We start from the raw sequence: 18,441 nt of genomic DNA, 5'->3' as shown, positions 1-18,441 counted from the left end.
TGATGGAGCTCACTAAACTGTACATGTCTGCTCCTGATGGCATCGCTTTTAATTATCTCTTTGGCAGGTTGCTCTATTCCTTTGATGGAGCTCACTAAACTGTACATGTCTGCTCCTGATGGCATCGCTTTTAATTATCTCCTTGGCAGGCTAGCTGGCCTGTTTAGATAAGCTCCAGTATTATATTACTGTTAGTGAGACTCATCTGTTGTCCTATTCATATGAGATGACTTACTTATCGTAAAATGAATTTTCAATGACAATTGATTCTACAAGTTAGCCTCTGGATCTTAATTTTTTTTCACCCTACTTATTTAATTTACGATCAAACGAAATACATGAATGCATGAAATTTGTTTTAGACCCAGTAAAGAGAAGAGCATAATCTCAGATACATCCCTCTGCCTTCATTTTGTCACAAACAAAAGTTGCATAATATTTGTTTCACGGGCCATTGGACAAACCCATGTGAGAGTCCCCTTCTCTGGGGCCAAGAGCGACTGCAAAGTCCCGACCACTGAAGCACTCAGTCTCCGTCTTTTTCTCCAGACACAATAAACTGAATGAGATCTCACTGCAGGGCAACAGATGGACAAAGATGGGTGCAGAAATGCACTACCTCTTCTGTGAGAGGAGCTGTAAACACGCAGGACTTCAGTACCGTGCTCTCACGCTGCTGTGGCTCTCTGAATATTCATCCTCGTAGCCCTCCCACCGTATTCCCTCCCCCGCTTCCCCCATCTCTCCTCCCAGCCCTTGCCTGCGCGCTCCGTGCCGTTTTATGCCGAGCACAAGGCACACAGATGTAAGTTTAATCCAGGCAACAGTTAAAGCTGGGAAATGAATCCTTCCCCTTTCTTTTCTTTTTTTTTTACTGACAACTGTAGTCAGAAGAATTTTCATCAGTCAGCGCGTCTGTAAAGATGGACTTGGAGATGAAAACCTGCTGCTGGAACTGTGTGGCGTGTTTTATTCTCTCCATCATCTCTTTGTGTGGATCTAGTCGTTGCCACTCTTAAGGCTTGGCTACAAGAGGGTTTTTTTTTTGTTTGTTTTTCTTTTAGAGAAAACTGCAGGACTTCGACAGTTTTCCTTCATCTTCACATTAAACAGAAGGACGATTGAATGAATCAAAAAGAACACAATTTTTGTTTTTCCCATTTAGTTGGACTTCATGTCTCTAAATCAGTGATTGCAGCTTTGCTTGACCCCTGCTCAGAGGAAAAAGCAACAATGTAGTCCAGGGGTTTGGACTTTCTGGGACAGGATTTCCACCTGATCAGTGATCCGTCACTCTGTGTGAGCAAAAACCGTGGAGGGATTACTGACGGTCTCGCAGCGTTCGCCTCGATTTGGAGCATCTTTCAGACTCAATTAGTACACGTTTTTGGGAGGGTCCTCACACTCTGCCTTGGGGGAGTTTTTTCTGTTTTTATTCAGAGGAGAATTTAATCAGAGAAGACCTTAATTCAGCCAGAAGCCAGGATGCAGGTGTCATTAGTGTGCACAGATCACCGTGGGGGAGTGAGCCGCAACACAGAGGACCGGCTGAACCGTCAGAATGCCAACAGCCCCAGCACAGGAACCCGCAGCAAGTTCAGAGCGGTGGCGATGGTGGCTCGCAGTCTTGGGCAACTCTCAGTTCAGAGTGTGCCCTCCTCCAGCGAGCAAAGTGTGAAGACTGGCATGAAGTATAGGTAGGCATGTCTGAAGACATTCCACAGCCAAATTTCTTTGATATTTTGGATCTCTTATATTTTTCAGTTTGCCGCACTTGTTAATCTTGATAAGCTGTACTGTCAAAATTATAACGTCTATCTGAAAATGACAGTAACATTCCCAGAAAGATTTTACCTTAATTTTTTTCTTTTGTCCCTTAAAATGATGCACTTTCTAAATTCAGCCATAGACATTAAATTTGATCTTAGTTGTATATAACCAACTTTTAAGTGCTCAAAAAACAAACCTACTTTGTGGTGTATTCATATCTATAAATCGATATTTATGATTGAAAATGCTCAGATTTTTAGGACGACATTTTTCACATTTAGAATTGACTCCATTCTAAATGTTACGTCCGTTTTATTAAACACCATTCCTGGGATATTCCCCAATGATTTGCTTTTATATATGCAATAAATGCTATATATTTATGCATCTCACCCTTCAGGGAGTCAATGTGTATTTTTGCGATGTGCTCCAACTGATTAAAATAATCATTTAGAGCACAGATAAGATTTATTCTTCCAATACATTAAAGCATCAAAACTAAAAACTCCCTTAAGAACTTTTTCTGCATCAACCCACAAGAAAAGATGAAAAAATAAATATCTATATTTATTGAAAAATGTCACCAAGTACTGCTTACTTCTCCACTTCTTTCAAGTTTAATAAGAATTTGATTGTGTCTTGGGACATATGCGTTGATGCTTAAGCTTTTGATTCCTTTATTTTTTGTTTCTGCCCCAATAGCAAGTAATCTTTAACACAAATTATTCTTTTTTACATTACATGCTTTGAAGTAATAAAAAAAAGCCCTAAGTCAGAATTACCAAATCCGTTCAAGTGAAAGACTGAGAAGAAAATCATTATTGGCCAATAAGAAAAAGCCAGATTGGGGCAATTCTAGTATTTTTTGCAGTTCTGTAGCCTCCATTTTGATGAGGTTTTTATTTTAGTTCTGACAGTTACTAAGCCCTTTTTGTCAACAGGAAGCATCAGGGAAAGGAAGAATGACAATTCAATTTAACAGTTAAATAATTTAGCTATTTTGGCAAATATTTATTGCGCACATGCATTTTATATCAAATTTGCAAATGCCTCACATTTGCATGGTGAATTATTTAAATGAGCTCGGCTATTACGCGAATGCTGCAAGGGGAAAAGATGAATAAGAATGAAGATCTCTTCAAATGCACACTTAAAGCACTGAGTAGTGAGTGTCAGACTGAGCAGTGGCAGAGAGCTAATGATCAAGGGCTCTGTGTTAAAGTACACTGTGGTTTGTAATAAGCTGGCCAGTAATACTGTATGTCAGCATTGCAGCACTTTTTGCTTCTAATTTCTTTCTTGTTTGTAATCATCTCTTGTTCTTTGTGTTTCCTTCTATTCATTCTAATGAAATACATTACCAGAAGGCTTTAATAAAGTGCAATCAAAGTAAAATTCTCATTGCTAATAATTTATTGTTAGGCTTTTGATTAAAAAATTACTAGATGCAAAGATTAATTATGTGGCTCATTTCTAATCTGCAGATATTGTAAAATTGTAATGTGGTTAGGTTGATTTTATCCAATTCCAATTTTACTCTAACAACTCTTAGAAAATTTATTAGCCACATTAGTAACTAAGGGTATAGGAGCAGGCATAATCTGGCAACGCTGTATGAGAGATGTCACTATACAACATGAATTTAGAAGATTGTAAAATTGAGATTGTAAACTGTCTTTAGCAGGGCTGCCCATGTTTAGCAAAACATGCAATATATGAAAACATTGGTGAGTGTCGCGATGACAATATGACCCGTGACAAATGCCCAACCGAACAGTGTTGATATGTTTCTGCTTTGGGTTCATTGCAAACACAGAACCCAGATAGTCAGCAGTTTATCCAGCTTCTGGGGGGGAAAAAAAGAAAATGTGTTATTTTCATCTCAACAGCATGGTTTTACTGAAGAAGCAGCACTCTGCAGCATCTGTTTGAGAAAGATTTCACCTGGTTTTGTTAAAACCCCAATAAAAACATCATCTGTTGATAAACAAGCTACACAAAATATATCACTGACAGAGAAAACCTGAGTGCTTGAGTCTTCAAGCATTCAGGTGTATATTTAATATATATTGCAAACTAAGCATTTCTTGAATTAAAATTGTATGACTTGCAATATATGAACCAACCCTTTTCATCAGCATGTTTTTTATTGATTAATGAACCAGAATCTTTCTTTTATGTGCTAAAAGTCTTTCTTTCGTTGCCTGAATAAACTGCATACATGTCTTAACATATTATAGAAATATTTTATATCTTCTTTGTCTTTGTGCTTTATCTAGTTTCGATTTAATCATCGATACTGAGAATACCTAACTTTGAGTTTTCTTCACTCAGTAACAGCATCAACACTCCAGTGTTATTACAGTAACCTGGAAGCACTGATTTCACTGACTGAAAAAATATAAACTAGTCCGACTAGCAGGTCAACGGTATGAGCAAATCAAGCTGAAAATTGTCAGATTCTAGTCGACATGCAATTTGTATGCACTGCCAAAAGGTCCCACAGGGTCATATGCTGTACTGATACTTGTGTCAAACTGTACAACAATTCTTTGAATTAGAAACCAACAAACTGAATCGGTTCTTTTACCAGAAATATCTCGATGGGGCTTTTGTGTAGAATTGAAAACCTTTTTACTATTTGGTGTCAAGTTGTGCCTTTCCAAGTATTAAGCACAGTGGAAATATTGTGAGGGTTGATTTGTTGAACCGTATGACCCATCTCCGTCTGCAGCCACATCACAGTCTTCTGCATGTAATTTGCTGGCGGCAACCTCCTCGTGTTGTCTCACTGTCATCATTGAGCCTAATGATATTGAATGAGAAAAATCATTTGCAGCTCAGGGGCCAGTGGCTTTGCGTGTTCTTGTGCTTTCACAGTGTGCTACGAAGTACAGGACGGGATGTGTTCTTGTAAACTTGTATCTTATGTAAACCAAAGGAAATGCGCGTCGTGATGCGGCGGGAAGCCCCAAACGTTCCTGTACAGAGGGGAGGGCATAATGTCTGGGGTTTTGTTCGGAAGAAACGGGAACGAAAAGGAAAAGGAAGGGGAGATTGCTGGTGTATTCACAATGCCCAAGAGGAAGTACACTGGGATGAAGTGATCTGTGCTCGTGTCACTGTGAATCTCTCAAGCGCGCCTCTTGGAGTTGAGGCTTGCAAGCCCTTTAACATAGCCGTCCATTTCTCTTTTCATCTTTAGGATTTTCCCCGCCTCTCTTTGCTAAAAGGAGAAGGAATTTCTCATTTCTCTATTTAGACAGCTGAAGAGGTTTGTGGTTTTAAAACCGGGCCCCAAAAGAATACAGTAAAGCTGTATTATCCACCCGCCAAAAACTTTCCCTGATTATCCCCCTCTGCACAATCGCTGTGAAATTCAAATCAGACTCATTTGCATAAAATCCTCGCCTTCTCCTTGAATGGCAGCCTTGAGTTTGACCCGTCTGCATCTCTGAGTTTGATTTCAGGTTAGTTTGGGAGTGACCTTACTCAGCAAGGCCACCAAAATCATCAAAGTGAAAGTCTTTTCACGGCACGGAGGAATTGCGGCAGCTTTATTGGCCTGCCAGCCGTTTTTAAATGGAACTCTGCATCTGACTGATACGACTGGGTAAAATCACCAAGCTTGACTGTGAATCCTCTTCCAAGGAATGAATAAATGTCTTCTTTCTGGACTGAATTAATGATGCACACTAAATGGCTTGTGATTATGTAAAGCAGTCTTTGTCAGGGGATGTCTGTGAGATTGGGAGAGAGCAATGCAGGTGAGGCAGTTCATTCTGGTATTAGCTCTTCGTTCAGTCAGCCAAACCCTGCTGATGGGGAGAGTTTTATTTGCTAAGATGCAGCAAATCTCCAAAGTCCTGCTGAGTTACAAGAGCCAGAGCATGTATTGAATTCCAGCTGGGCTGCCATTTTTGTGCATTGTGCAGAAAAAAAGTTTGAAGGATTCACCTCAAACTGCTGTGGTTAACAAATGGGAACGGAAACAAGACTCCAGGGTATATTCAATAAGATGCCGTATGCTGGAAGTGTTCATTCTGCTTATGTTAGAGGTCAGGTATCACTTACCGTCTGTTCTGCTGTTATTCATATTTCACTTTATTCTGAAACATTTGTGCAAGAAAGATTTGGGATGTCTCGACATGTAAGTTGCAAATCTCACATCATTGATTGATAAATGTTAGGGATGCACCAATATCAGAATCTGCATTGAAATTCATATTTAATATTAATATTGCTGTTATGGCCGATACCTGTTATTTACCAATGATTTATCAGATTTCACCTTTTTGACTCTGTTAGGAAAATGGCCACACCTCTGACATTTTTTCTCTGCTTAGTTAAACATCCTCAATCCTGCATTGCATCACTGTTACATGACCAGCAAATACAACATGGCCGACCAATGCCTTCACCTCCCAAAAGACAAACAAGAAGCAACAATTAAATTCAGTTCAAAAATACTTGATCAATTTCAAAGGAAAATTAAATGTTGTTGTAACTCATATTATTCAAGGTTCTTTTCAGAGTTGTTGTAGATGGTAATGGTTGTGGGCAGGAAGGATCTGCTGTAGAAGATTTCTGAAAAACCACTCTGCTGTTGTATAACAGTTTTTTGAAGAGGATTCTCATGGTTTTCCATAATTTTCTTGATTTTATGAAGACTTTTTCATCATCTCCAGAGGTTCCACAGTCATCCCTATAACAGAACCAGCCTTCTTCATCAGGTTTTTCAGTATTTTAAATTCCCTGCCTCTGAAGCGGGTAACCCAACAGATGATGATGATAGAAGGGATTGCAATCTTCACAAAAATATTGTGGAAGATCTGCATAAACTTGCTTCAAAGACAAAAGGACCAAAGTTTCCTCAAGAATTAAAGTCCAAGCAAACACAGAGGTATTTATATACCTCAACCACCTCCACTTCTTTTTTCATGATGAAAATAGTGTTTGACCTAACCCTGTGTCTTTTAAAATCTTCAGTCCTCTTTTTTGTTTTGTTCACTTTCTTTCACTTTGACATGATTGATCCCCTCACCAAGAGACAAAGCGTTCCATCAACTCTCTGTACTCAGCTTCTTTTCCATCTTTAAGTCAAGTCAAGTTCATTTGTATAGCACATTTCATCATCAAGGCAGTTCAGAGTGTTTTACATAATAATAATAATAATAAAAAATACAAAGTCACAAAAAAGTACCATACAGCCAATAATTGAGAAAACCAGTAACAATCATTACATTTAAAGAAAACAGCAACATTGAAATATTGATCAAGGTAGACAGTGGTTTGTTGCATACAATGCATGTTATGTTGCCTTTCTTGCAACCTTGCTATGGCGACCCCAACCACGTTGAAGTCTGTCTCCACTGTTATGGAAAATGACCTGACAGGTCAAGTTCAGCCGAGCAAACGGTATCACAACCCTGTGAGGATTCACTTAAAGTTTCCTTCTCTTTTTGATCATTTATAGTTCCCCCATCAGTTTATCTGTAAATCGAACATGTAATTCAGGATATATCGACCTGCAGAAATACTAACTCAATGAACCAAACTGGAAGGAAAACACAGACAGAGATCAATGTGATGCTAATAGAACATGGTTAATTAGCTATTTCAAAACCACAGTAGTTATCTCACTGTGTCATCAATAATATTCACACATAGTGTGTTTTACCCACATGAATGAAAATATTGTGACTCAATCATATCACTGAATAAGTGAGAAACGGAGACAGCAACTCAGCAGTGGTCCAATGAAGCAGGTCACGTTAGCACCCATTGTTGCTCTTAGCAACGTTATGATCATTTTGAAACAAGTAAAAGATTATTAGTTCTGATTCCCATTTTGCCTGTTGACTCTAATGCAATAAGAGATTAATACACTTTATTTAGCCTTAAATGACACAGATATGAATTATTTAGAGAGGTCTTAAAATCCACAATTTCTCAGCAGAATATAGAAAAATAATTTTAAAGCTATGGTGTTCAAAGTTATGAACACAACCCCCTTCTAACATTTTCAAATCAACATTTGATAGGTGCAAAATGAAGCCTTCAGGTTCCAAAGTCTGTTACAAAACGACCAAAACTGCAGTGGTATTAAGTGACTAAGGTGCAAAGTGGTCAATACCTGATCCCTAATACTTGTCAATGCATCCTGCAAAATAAAGTCTTGTTCCCCAAGCATTTTCATTTCTTCAGCAAAGACATCATCAGCTATAAAACACTTTTGCTCTGTTGCAGTCGCTTGCTTACTGGAGGCCCGACTAAGTCATAGCTGACTCACCACCTGTTCTGGTGTAAATCTACTAATAAGCCGCCTTAAGATTCCTCATCTCATGATGTCCACTTTTACTTTCAGAGTTGACATTGAGCCCCAGTAACAGTGGATGGCCTCTGGAGGGCTTGTGTAAGCGGATGGCATTTAAATCTTACCGCTGGGCTGCTTAGAGTTGGCCTTTATAATTTTTTAAAAGCAAAGCAAAAAAAAAAAAAATCAGTTCTCAGTGGTTATTGTTGCTCAGTCCACCTTGAAGTCGCCTGAGAAAACAGATGGCAGAAATAACAAGAAGGAAAAGTGACAAGATTTACAAACAAGGACTTTACACATTTAGTTATTAATTAGTGCTGTGCATCTTTAATGTTACTGGTTGCCATAGCAGAGCTGAAGACGATGGAGCTCAGTTTGGATCACATTTGTTTTGTTTGGGATTTTTTTAAAGAATTTTGCCTTTTTTATTATTGTTACACAAATGCATAATTGCTCATCGCTCAGGCTCTGCTGACAGAACCTGTGGGCGTGTGAACTTTGGGGCGTCATGAGTGTGGATGCATGCTGGGACATTTCTCCTGCATTCTGAGGGCTCTCATCATCAGGGAGCCAGCTTTCCCCCCCAAATTCAGATATAAATCACAAGCAGACCCTGGAAGTCAAACAGAACGCTTATAGAGATTATGAGAGGTTAGTTTGTAGACTCAAAGAGGAGACTTGAGGTCACAAACATTTTTTAGGTACCATCTGTAATGTGGACGCCTCAGCCATCTTTTCTCTGGGGGTGTTGGGAGAAACTGATGAACAATCTAGCTAACGTAGGCTTGTGTTGCACAGAGCACGGTGAGATTTTGTTTGTTTTGGGAGGAGCAAGATGAAATGTTTCCTCTGTTTCTTTAAGCATGTGAGGGAGATACTTGTGTTTATGTTGAAGGAGGAGAAAAAGGCAGCTGTTCTTTTTTCGCCTCACTGATAAAGTTTAATTAGAGCCTCTGTTTGCATGTGTGTGTTGCTCCCCTCTCTCTCTGTTTCTCTGCATGTTAGTTTCATTAAAGCTCTAGAAATAGCTTCTTCCATTTATTAATTCTGCTGTCAAAAAGCACCAGTTCTTGATTTGGTGAAAATCTGGTGAGATTACAGGTGCCTCTTAATAAATTAGAATTTAATCACAGTTGATTTATTTCAAGAATTCAAATGAAAGGAAATGAAACTCATTTACTATAATTCAATACACACAGGGGATATATTAAAAGAGCTTGTTTCGTTTGATCATTCTGGCATACAGTCGATAAATACTCTATAATCAGTTTCTTTCTAAATAAAAGCCTTGCATCAGAACAAATAATAAGGGATTTAAACACAGACGTTTTGATCCACTGAATTGTATGTTCATGTTCTTCACATTTATTGGGTTTCTGATCCTTTTGCATGAATTACTGCATCAATGAAGCATGACATGGAGGCAACAGGGCTGCAGAATACCTTTTTGCTCTGGTGACACTGCTTCACTCAACTGTTTTTATGAAGTGCATCAACACAAAGGTTAGGAGAACCTAAATTTTTATCAGGCATCACATTTAACGTTGCACGTTTGCAGTTTAACTTTATTTGTAAATCACTCTCCATGAAGACAATATTGACTTGTAAATGATTTATTTACAATCTGGTCAACATAAAGTTCTTTATATGAAGCAGAATTGGAAAGACGGGTAACTTATTGAAAAAAGTGCTTAAAGTGATTTAAAGAGCTGAAACGTGAATCTAAGAACCTCTCAAGATAAACAAAATGAAACAATGAAATTAAAGAAAATATAAGTTGTAAGTGCAAATGTTTTCAGCGCTAAGCATCTATGAACATCTCAAACCCACCATTTCATTACCTTCAAGTCAATCCATTTATATCCACCTGTTCTATAACTATATCATCAGGATGTTTTAGGTTAAAGTTGCTTCTTTTGCCCTCTTCTGTTTACATTATGACAGATTAACTTCATCTGGCATGTATTGACTGGTCACAGATTAGTACTTCGACCTGTTTAGGGGGAAACCTAAATCATCAGACTGACTTCAAATGAACAAGTTTTAGTCTGGATAAGCCGGAGCCTCATTGAACTTTGACTTTGTTCTACATAATGAAGGGGGAAAAATGAGAACAAATTGAGATGAGACTACTCCAAAGCAGAGGAACTTCAGTAAGACACGACATCTTGCTCAATCATGTGTGTTACAAATATTTAACCAAAACATTTTCTTAATTAGACAGATGGCAGGAGTTTGATCTGAACTCGCAGTGTCCAGCTCATATTTTTTTCAGCAACTTTTTCTTTACTGGAAAAACATCTACAATGGTTTGTTTTTTATAAGATGTATCAAAATCTCTTCATTGATTTAATTTAATTATTTCTATTTGTTTTGAAGAGGTTCCCTTCCAGCTTCTTGAATCAGGGAATCCTTCTCAGCTTGCTTGTTTATAATATATTCAATATTCTGTCAGAAAAGATTAAGATAAAAAGTTAAATCAGGAAGCATGTGCAATCAGTAAAGCTTTCTTTATTGTTGTGCCTTTTTTTGTTGTATAAATTTTGAGAGACCTAAAACCAGTGCTATCTTTTCCATTGTATATTAAATTGCTAATTAACCAACATTTGTTAAATTTAGCTTTAATGCCAAACACACAATGACAGAACAGCTTCCAGAGTAAACGTGTAGACAGTGGGAGTATAATGGACATTACCGAGAGAAAAACTTTGACTTTCTTTTTTCTTCTTGCCTGTAATTGCCTTGGTTATTTGCACACTGTGCCATTTTATGTGGTAATTATAAGTGAAGCAAGTTCTAATCATACCTGAACATTTATCTGAGCAATTACAGCCCTGCTCAGAGGAACGGTCTGTATTAATGTCTGAGTAAATCACAAACAAACAAACATTCATCCAGAGGTTCCCTCATCAAAGTGCTATCAGTAACTCAGCCAAACATGAATCACTAATCAGGTGTTGGGTTTATAATACTAGGTTTGACTAAGAGGAGCAATATTAAATTTTCTGACATGCTAGAGGTGCATTTGACGTAAAATGTTCTTTGCAAATCTCAGAAATTTTTATATTTAGACTTTGTATTTTCTTTTTTTTTTTTTCAGACTGCTTTGAATTTTATTAATTAGAACTCAAAACACAAAAAAAATAGTTCACAAATAACAGACATAACAAAAAGGGACTAGATTCAGGACCCGTAGCAGACCTGCAATCTGTAAAAACTGTTACCAGTAATTTATATTTATGGCAATAAACGCAGATTTATTGCCATAAATAATTCTGTATTTATAAAAACAACTATCAATAGTATTGTTTATCAAAACAGCAAATTTGTCACACTTGAGGATTCCTGTTTAGTGCAACAAACACTAAAAGGTTGTCAGTTAAAACAAACACAAAGTGTCTCTTTAAAAAAATAACTGAAGACACTTTAAAATTGTCTAAATCTTCAATCTGCTAATGAGTAAAAAAAAAACATTATTCAGTCACTGACAGCTGTAATAAAATGCTTTAATGCCAGTCTCTTTGTGGCATTATATGAAGCTGTTTATTTCCACCAAATTAAATCACATTTGACATCTCATCATATCAGCTTTATTTCAATAGCACCAACTGACAACAAATGTAATCTACGGACACTTTGAAAAATAAATGGATAAAAAAAAAAAAACTACACAGAACAATCGGTCAGTGGGCTGATTTTTTTTTTTCTGAAGTCTTTTTCTAACTTTTATTATTTGGGGAATAGATCGTGTGAAATTTCTACTACAACTGATCAGTGGCGAGACGCGCTGCAAACCCAGCGTGCAACCAGTGACACGTAGCAACACGTTCTTCAGAGAACAAAGTGGTGACAAACTGAGCCCTTTTCTGACAATGTGCTAAAAGCTCTGAATTGGTCTAACCTTTCTATAACTGTGGAGGTTGTGTGATGCATAAGTTATCCTGTTGCTGCCGTTCGTGGTGGTTTCTTCCCCAACTTGAATTTCTTCCTCATTTTCCGAACTGGCAGCGCTCTGACCACTGCCTGTTGCTGATAACACACTGACTACTCATGCAGTAAATACTTTTCCTAACACCCGTTTAAAAACCTGAAACTGTCCAAGTTTCACACTGAAGAATAAAACTTGTATTTTCTTCTCTTTCGAAGCATAAAGTCAAATGTCTTACAGTTAGTTATTTAATGGGTTGCAAATCTTTTTTCTTTGTTTTTCAACAGCTTCCTGTACGGCGCACCAACACAGAGAGGTATCAATCTAAGTCTCCATTCAAAGGAGGATTAGCATATTTCCAAAAATGTAAAATTATTCTTCTCAATTCAACTCTGGAAAGAATCTCCTTATTCATTCTCCTCCAGTCAAATCTGACACTTACAAATCCATATTGGGCTTTGATCTGACGGAGAACAAAGTCTTTTTGTCCACAGCTACAAAAGAAGGTCACCCAACAGAAAGATACGATTAAAACCTCAAGGTGGAAAGCTGAAGATTGCTTTTCATTTAAAAACAGAAGCAAACAACAGTGACATTTTAACATTTTAATGTATTCACAGCTATTGTGCCTAATTGTAATTATCCTTGTGAGAAGACAATTTTCTGATATCACCAAAATGTTTTAGTTATCTTTTCTTCTATCTTTTGCATTAATTTGAATGGAAGAAAACTCATTTAAAAAGAGGGTTACCTTTGTAGGTTAGGGCCACAGATGAGGTTTTATTCACACTTCAGTTGGTTATTGGTGAACATATCCCTCCACGTGTTCCAGCTTCGTTAACGTTTACTCGTTTTTCATCCTGACATCTACACAGCCTCTGTAAAACTCCAGCGACTTTTGGCCTTTAGGTCTCACTAGAGCACACTTTAATTTGTAAAGTTGCAGATCTATGCTTGATATAAATATGCAGTCATCGCTCCATACAAATGATTGCTCTGAAGTGCAGTAGTGGGCTGAGATTATCACTAAAGTAACAAGAGCTGAAAAGTATTCAATAATTCACTCAGGAATATTGTCCTTATAAAGTCACAGACCAATTAATCTCTTAGTAACTGAATGTGTTTATCCCGGCAGTGAAATAGATCCAAGATCTAATGAAAATGGCCTCATCACATTTTCCTTTCGACGAAATCCTTCGACTGTCTTTGGCCACTTGAGCCATCGCATGTCTCATCTGTGCAGTCAAGGTGTCTGAATAGAAAGAGTGATATTAATCTAAGATCTTCAATGCTTCTCCTCTGTGTAGAATATTTAAAGGACTGATAATACTCCAAGAAAAAAATGTTATTTTTTTGTTTTTATTTTATTACTTGATAAACTTTCAGGTTGGTAGTATTAATTAAATTGTCAGCTATTTTTGAGCTGATTTGTTTTTCTGTGGAACAATAGACCAGATCAACTCATCTATTGGAGTTATTACATTTTGATTTGGCAGATAACTGATTGATCAAGTTGTCATTAATAGGGTTTATGCATAGTTGTGAATTCATTTTTTATCATTGTTTGTGTCCATCTTAGCTGTGGTTCAACAACAGATACAAATTAGCTCCATATCGTTGTCCAAACCAACTAGAGAAAGTAAAGGGGTCCTACCTTTTACTTTCTCTAGCCAATCAATCAAAACCAATCAATTCCTTCTGATTGGCTGTGATCCAGCTGTTCATCTAAGTGTGTACGCTGTGTGCGGCAGTCAAACCTGAGTAGACTAGACTGGTCAGATAAGTAGATTGGGTGCAGTGTGGATGAGCAGAGAAAATGAAAAGATTGATTGAAAACTTTTTCGGCAGGTTAAACCCCAAACTGTCTGAAAATCATTACCAATGCTAAGACGTGGACTAACCTCCTAGGTTATGTGCAATTTTGCTCAAAATCTGCACCTCCAGTCTGGTCCCTCTCTGTTGATAATTTCGGTGTCATAGTTCTTGAGATGTCAAGTTTTAATTTCAGATCTGCTCATTTCAAACACCTCTTAGTAAGTTTCCTGTTTTGTACAATTCTTTTTCAAATAAACAACCTTATGTTTACTAAATTATTAAGTAACCATTTACAAGCCAATATTGCCTTAATGAAGAGTGATTAAAAAAACAACAACCAAAAACGGTAAAAATGTGATGTAAGAGGCAACAATTTGGAAGCGCTTAACTTTTGTTCTAGTGTACAGCCGTTACTCTCTTCTTATTGAGAAGGATGTCAGAGGGACGACTTTACTGTAAGGGCTCCTCTCTGCTGAGCCTCACCTGGAACCTGACCCCACCGTAGCAAAGGGCCACTGCAGCAGTACAAAGCAGTAACCAAGACCGTTCTAATCAAATATCCAAGAGAACAATGCGCCTATGAAAGGGCATCCTTAAATGGGAGTAATGGCAAGGGCAGAACTGCGTATTCCAGTGTCTTTATTAGATTGTCTGGGAAGTCTGTAAATGCTTCTTTGGAACATGAGTTGTTTTGTTTTTTTTTTTTTAGAAAACTTTGTGCACTCCATCCAGTCACCCTGCTTGTGAATCAGCTGCCACTGATTAGTTCCGAGAGATAAGCAGTGTCCAATTCTGGTTTATTCTGATTGCTGACCTCCTGATTTCAATTGATCTGCATTTCTTTTCATGCAAATGTGTTTATGTGAAGGGTTTCATGACGTTTCATTGGAGTAGTATTGAATTCAACTGGAAATAAGGGAACAGTAAAACAAATCTGACTTGTGCAAAGTTTCATCTGAGTTTAAAAATTAAAAGTAAAAACTGCTGCATAAAGCTGGTTATTGATGTTTCCCAAGTGAATGTGCCAGAATCTGATCACAAATATACACAAATTATAAAACTGATAGTTTGTATTTTAATATTCGTTCTTATCATGAAATAATCCAACACATTTATTGTTGCGTTTATAACTGTTAAAAGTGTCATTTATGTATTTTGATTTGATGCTTAGATTCAACAAAAAGTATATAATATACCTTCTAAGTATTATTTTAGAAAATGTGCTTATTGTACAGAATATTATTTATTTTTCTTGTTCTACTCTGCATACAGTGACCCAAGTATAAGACATGAGTTAATAGGTCTAGCTTTCTGCTGAGGAATCCATCCTCCTCCTGCCAGCTGCTCAGCAGACATGCTACCCCCAGCTCACCATCTGTAAATTACTTTATTCATACTACATTAATACTTGTGATACTATTCATTAACTTCCATGCCATTATTTTTGTGACTAAAATATTTACAAACATTCAAATTAGAGACAAGAAGTATAGAAGCCTTCAAGAACTTCAGGAGTAGCTCTGCTGCCACAGCCACATTTTCCTTTGGCCTCTCATTGAAAGATTTTTATTTTGAAGCTTTCTAAAAACTTTTATGTACCATGATATTTATGGTGAACGTGCAATTAATACTCAAGAATATGAATACATTTTATTAATAGGAATGTGATTCTTAGTTTCATAATTTAGGATTAGTACAAAAAATACACAGGCCCTCCCTGAATGTTCTTGTATAGTGTTGCAAACAGTAGCAGAGAAGGTGCAAAATATGGATGTTTTCAAGAAAACATGCATGTGTAGTTAATGCTACAGTAAAATTTATAAAATGACATGTATTACTGATAAAGGTGCATTTATCAGTAATAAAAACCTATTATCACAATCAACATTTAAATTCTAATATTTACAATCTTAAAATACTGTAAAAAAATACATACATTTATTCACGGACATGTATTTCTTGTGCTCTGAGTGAAGAAATAGCTGCTTTCCACTACAGTAAGCACTTTGTAACTAACACTTTTATATTCACAAAATGTTTTGATTCTGGACCTGGTTTAACCAGTTATAGACCTACCATGTTGGAGATGGGGAGGCAGTCTAACGCAGAAAGTGTCGTCATGTCATGCAAAACAAGGGATGATGCCGCACCATGACATGCACATGTTGGGGAGGTTTCCGTTTAGCACACTGTTACCAGACCATGAATGTAACAACACTGGTTTATTGTTCAAAGAAACTTTTAAAGTATGAGAGGGTAGGTGTTTACCAAACTACTGAGGGAGATTTGCCACAGATAAAAGATATCTTCAAACTTTCGTCCCTCTCCTTTTAATGTTTTCTGTACTTGTCCAGTCGTCACTTCAAGGGTTCCTTTGGACAGTGACAGTAAAAGTAGAATCTTTAACATTTTCTTTCCTAGTTTTGGTTTATTTGAAGCCTGAATTCAAGCCTCTTGTTATGACCCTGTTGAGATTTTGAAATTAAACCAGAGTGACGGTTCAGCATCCTCAAACTCAAACATCTGTACTGATTCACATGCTCACACTTCTGTTTCCCTCTCTACTCTGCAATATACAGCCAGCCTTAAACAGATTATTTTAGTTATCATCCCACATACCAACTTCCACTCCTGCACGTTACATCATCCCTCATGGCACATTTATTTATTTATTTATTTATTCACTTATTCACTGTTAAGCAAGAGTAACAAACTTCATATTATATTCTCAGCACATTTGGGATCTTTTTTTATATATCAGATGTGGATATAGAGTTTGGGTCCTTTCTAAATCATTTTAAAAGAGAGTTTGCTTCTGCTCATAACTCTCATAACTCTTAACATCCTGCATGTTAACAGGGAGCAAAAGACATCAGAGGAATCTTTAAAGGCTCGCAAGAATCCAAGCTGTGAATGTCACCAGAAGGGTTGGTCTGGGCTTTGATTGGCTCAGATACAGCGGCTTTCAGAAGCAAGTTGTTTTGAGCAGTCAAAGTTGCTCATTGCTGAAGGGGATTTTAGTCACAGGGAGGCTGAGAGAAATTTCTCTGGATGTCTTGGTGGGCCTGCTTAAGAGCCATTCCCCCCTCCCCTCTGATTTTCCTTGACATTTCACACCCCGCACACACACACGCATATTGTCAGTGTTGATTTGCACATTGCCTTTTTCCTCATCCATTTTCCTCAGAGCTGCAGAAGATGCACACTCACTCCAAATCCATACAGCGTTCTGGTTTTTTTTCCAACTTCTGCGACTGCAAGCCCCAACTGTAATAAAAACCAATGACTCCAGAAGCATATAGGAAAATTTATTTTCTTGCCATACTTGCTTACCTACAATATGTGCTACCCAGTCACTGTGAACAAAAAAACAAACAAAAAAAGATTTACATTGCTCCTTGAAGCTGCCTTTGGAGCACAAAACCTTCACAAATCACTGCCACCTCAGCTCAACATTAATGTGAATTTATTCCTCTGTTTTGACAGAAACCTTGGAAAGTCTGGTCTGCGGGTTTCCTGCCTTGGATTAGGTGAGATCATGACACAATCTGAAAAGCAGCACACATGATGAATTTGTGTGCAAAGCAAATGACCTTTCTACTTTATTTTTTACATTACCTTTATAAAAGAAGGCACCGCTTCTACTTCAGAAAAATTTGCTCACACTTTTAAAATTTTTAGGCTGACATTTTACATTATGTGCTATTTTAGGACATAGCATTGTAATGACAGAAAAATTTCTCAAAAGGTTTATTCATACCAGTAACTCAATGCACATATTATGTAGAATCGGTATGCAGAGACTTACATAAAAAAGATCTATATTTGGTGTGATTGTCTCTTACAGCTAAAAAAATATAAAATAAATCCAAAGGTGGGCTTCTCTGAAAATTTACATATTGCATAAAACCAATATAAAAAACTAAGATTTGAAGAGAAATATTAGCATCCATCTTCAAAACACACTCATTCTCAGTTCTATGAATTACAGCATTGACACATTGTAACATTGAGGCACAAAGCCTGTGGCATTACAGAGGCGTTAATGGAGCCCAGGTTGCTAAAAGATGAAATGTAATTCCTTTGACATTTTGTGTTGTTCACGAATGGCTCAACACAAGAATCGTGACAGTTTCCATGAGCATTAATTATTTATGAGCATTGCAACAGTATACATAGCAGGAAGCACCGACTCCAGCTGCAACATACTCTTCTAATCTCTAGGTTGCATTTTTTTCCTAAGTGCTAATGCACTTTTTTGAACAGAGATTTTCCTTCCACTGTATTTTCCTGCAATATCCTTGGTTCACTGTGTGAACCAGCAGATTTGAACTTTTGTGGCTTTCACTTTCAGATGGGAGGGGCTAGTGACTGTCTTCTGGTCAACTGTTAAGTCAGCAGGGTTAGTGTTAGGGTTAAACCTTTACTTGGTTATAACAAAACATTTCTGTATTAAAAATACTAAATAAATGTTTGTCATAAATGTTATGTTTGTCATAATAAATGTATATAATAAAACCTGAACTATTTTAACTACTTTAAAAAGTATTATCGGTTTTATTGCTACTTCAGAAAGTTTAACTTTTTGGGGGTTGAACTTGTTTCTTGTAGA

At 37.1% G+C, this 18,441-nt stretch overlaps 1 protein-coding gene across 5 annotated transcripts in view; it reads left to right on the top strand.

The window, feature by feature from the left end:
* Positions 1-18,441, top strand: part of kcnab2a (potassium voltage-gated channel subfamily A regulatory beta subunit 2a) — a 98,408-nt gene that overhangs the window by 60,786 nt on the left and 19,181 nt on the right. For 4 of the 5 annotated variants that reach the window (XM_028001820.1, XM_028001817.1, XM_028001819.1 and 1 more), the window contains one exon: positions 17,316-17,359. In XM_028001820.1, the coding sequence (XP_027857621.1) occupies positions 17,316-17,359 (44 nt within the window). Of the gene's footprint in view, positions 1-805; positions 1,698-17,315; positions 17,360-18,441 lie in introns of those variants that run through there. The other variant, XM_028001816.1, reaches the window with a different exon arrangement.

The sequence above is a fragment of the Xiphophorus couchianus genome, chromosome 20 (genome assembly GCF_001444195.1).
Source record: "Xiphophorus couchianus chromosome 20, X_couchianus-1.0, whole genome shotgun sequence".
Lineage (NCBI taxonomy): Eukaryota > Metazoa > Chordata > Actinopteri > Cyprinodontiformes > Poeciliidae > Xiphophorus > Xiphophorus couchianus.
This window is presented reverse-complemented; position numbering and strand designations above follow the sequence as displayed.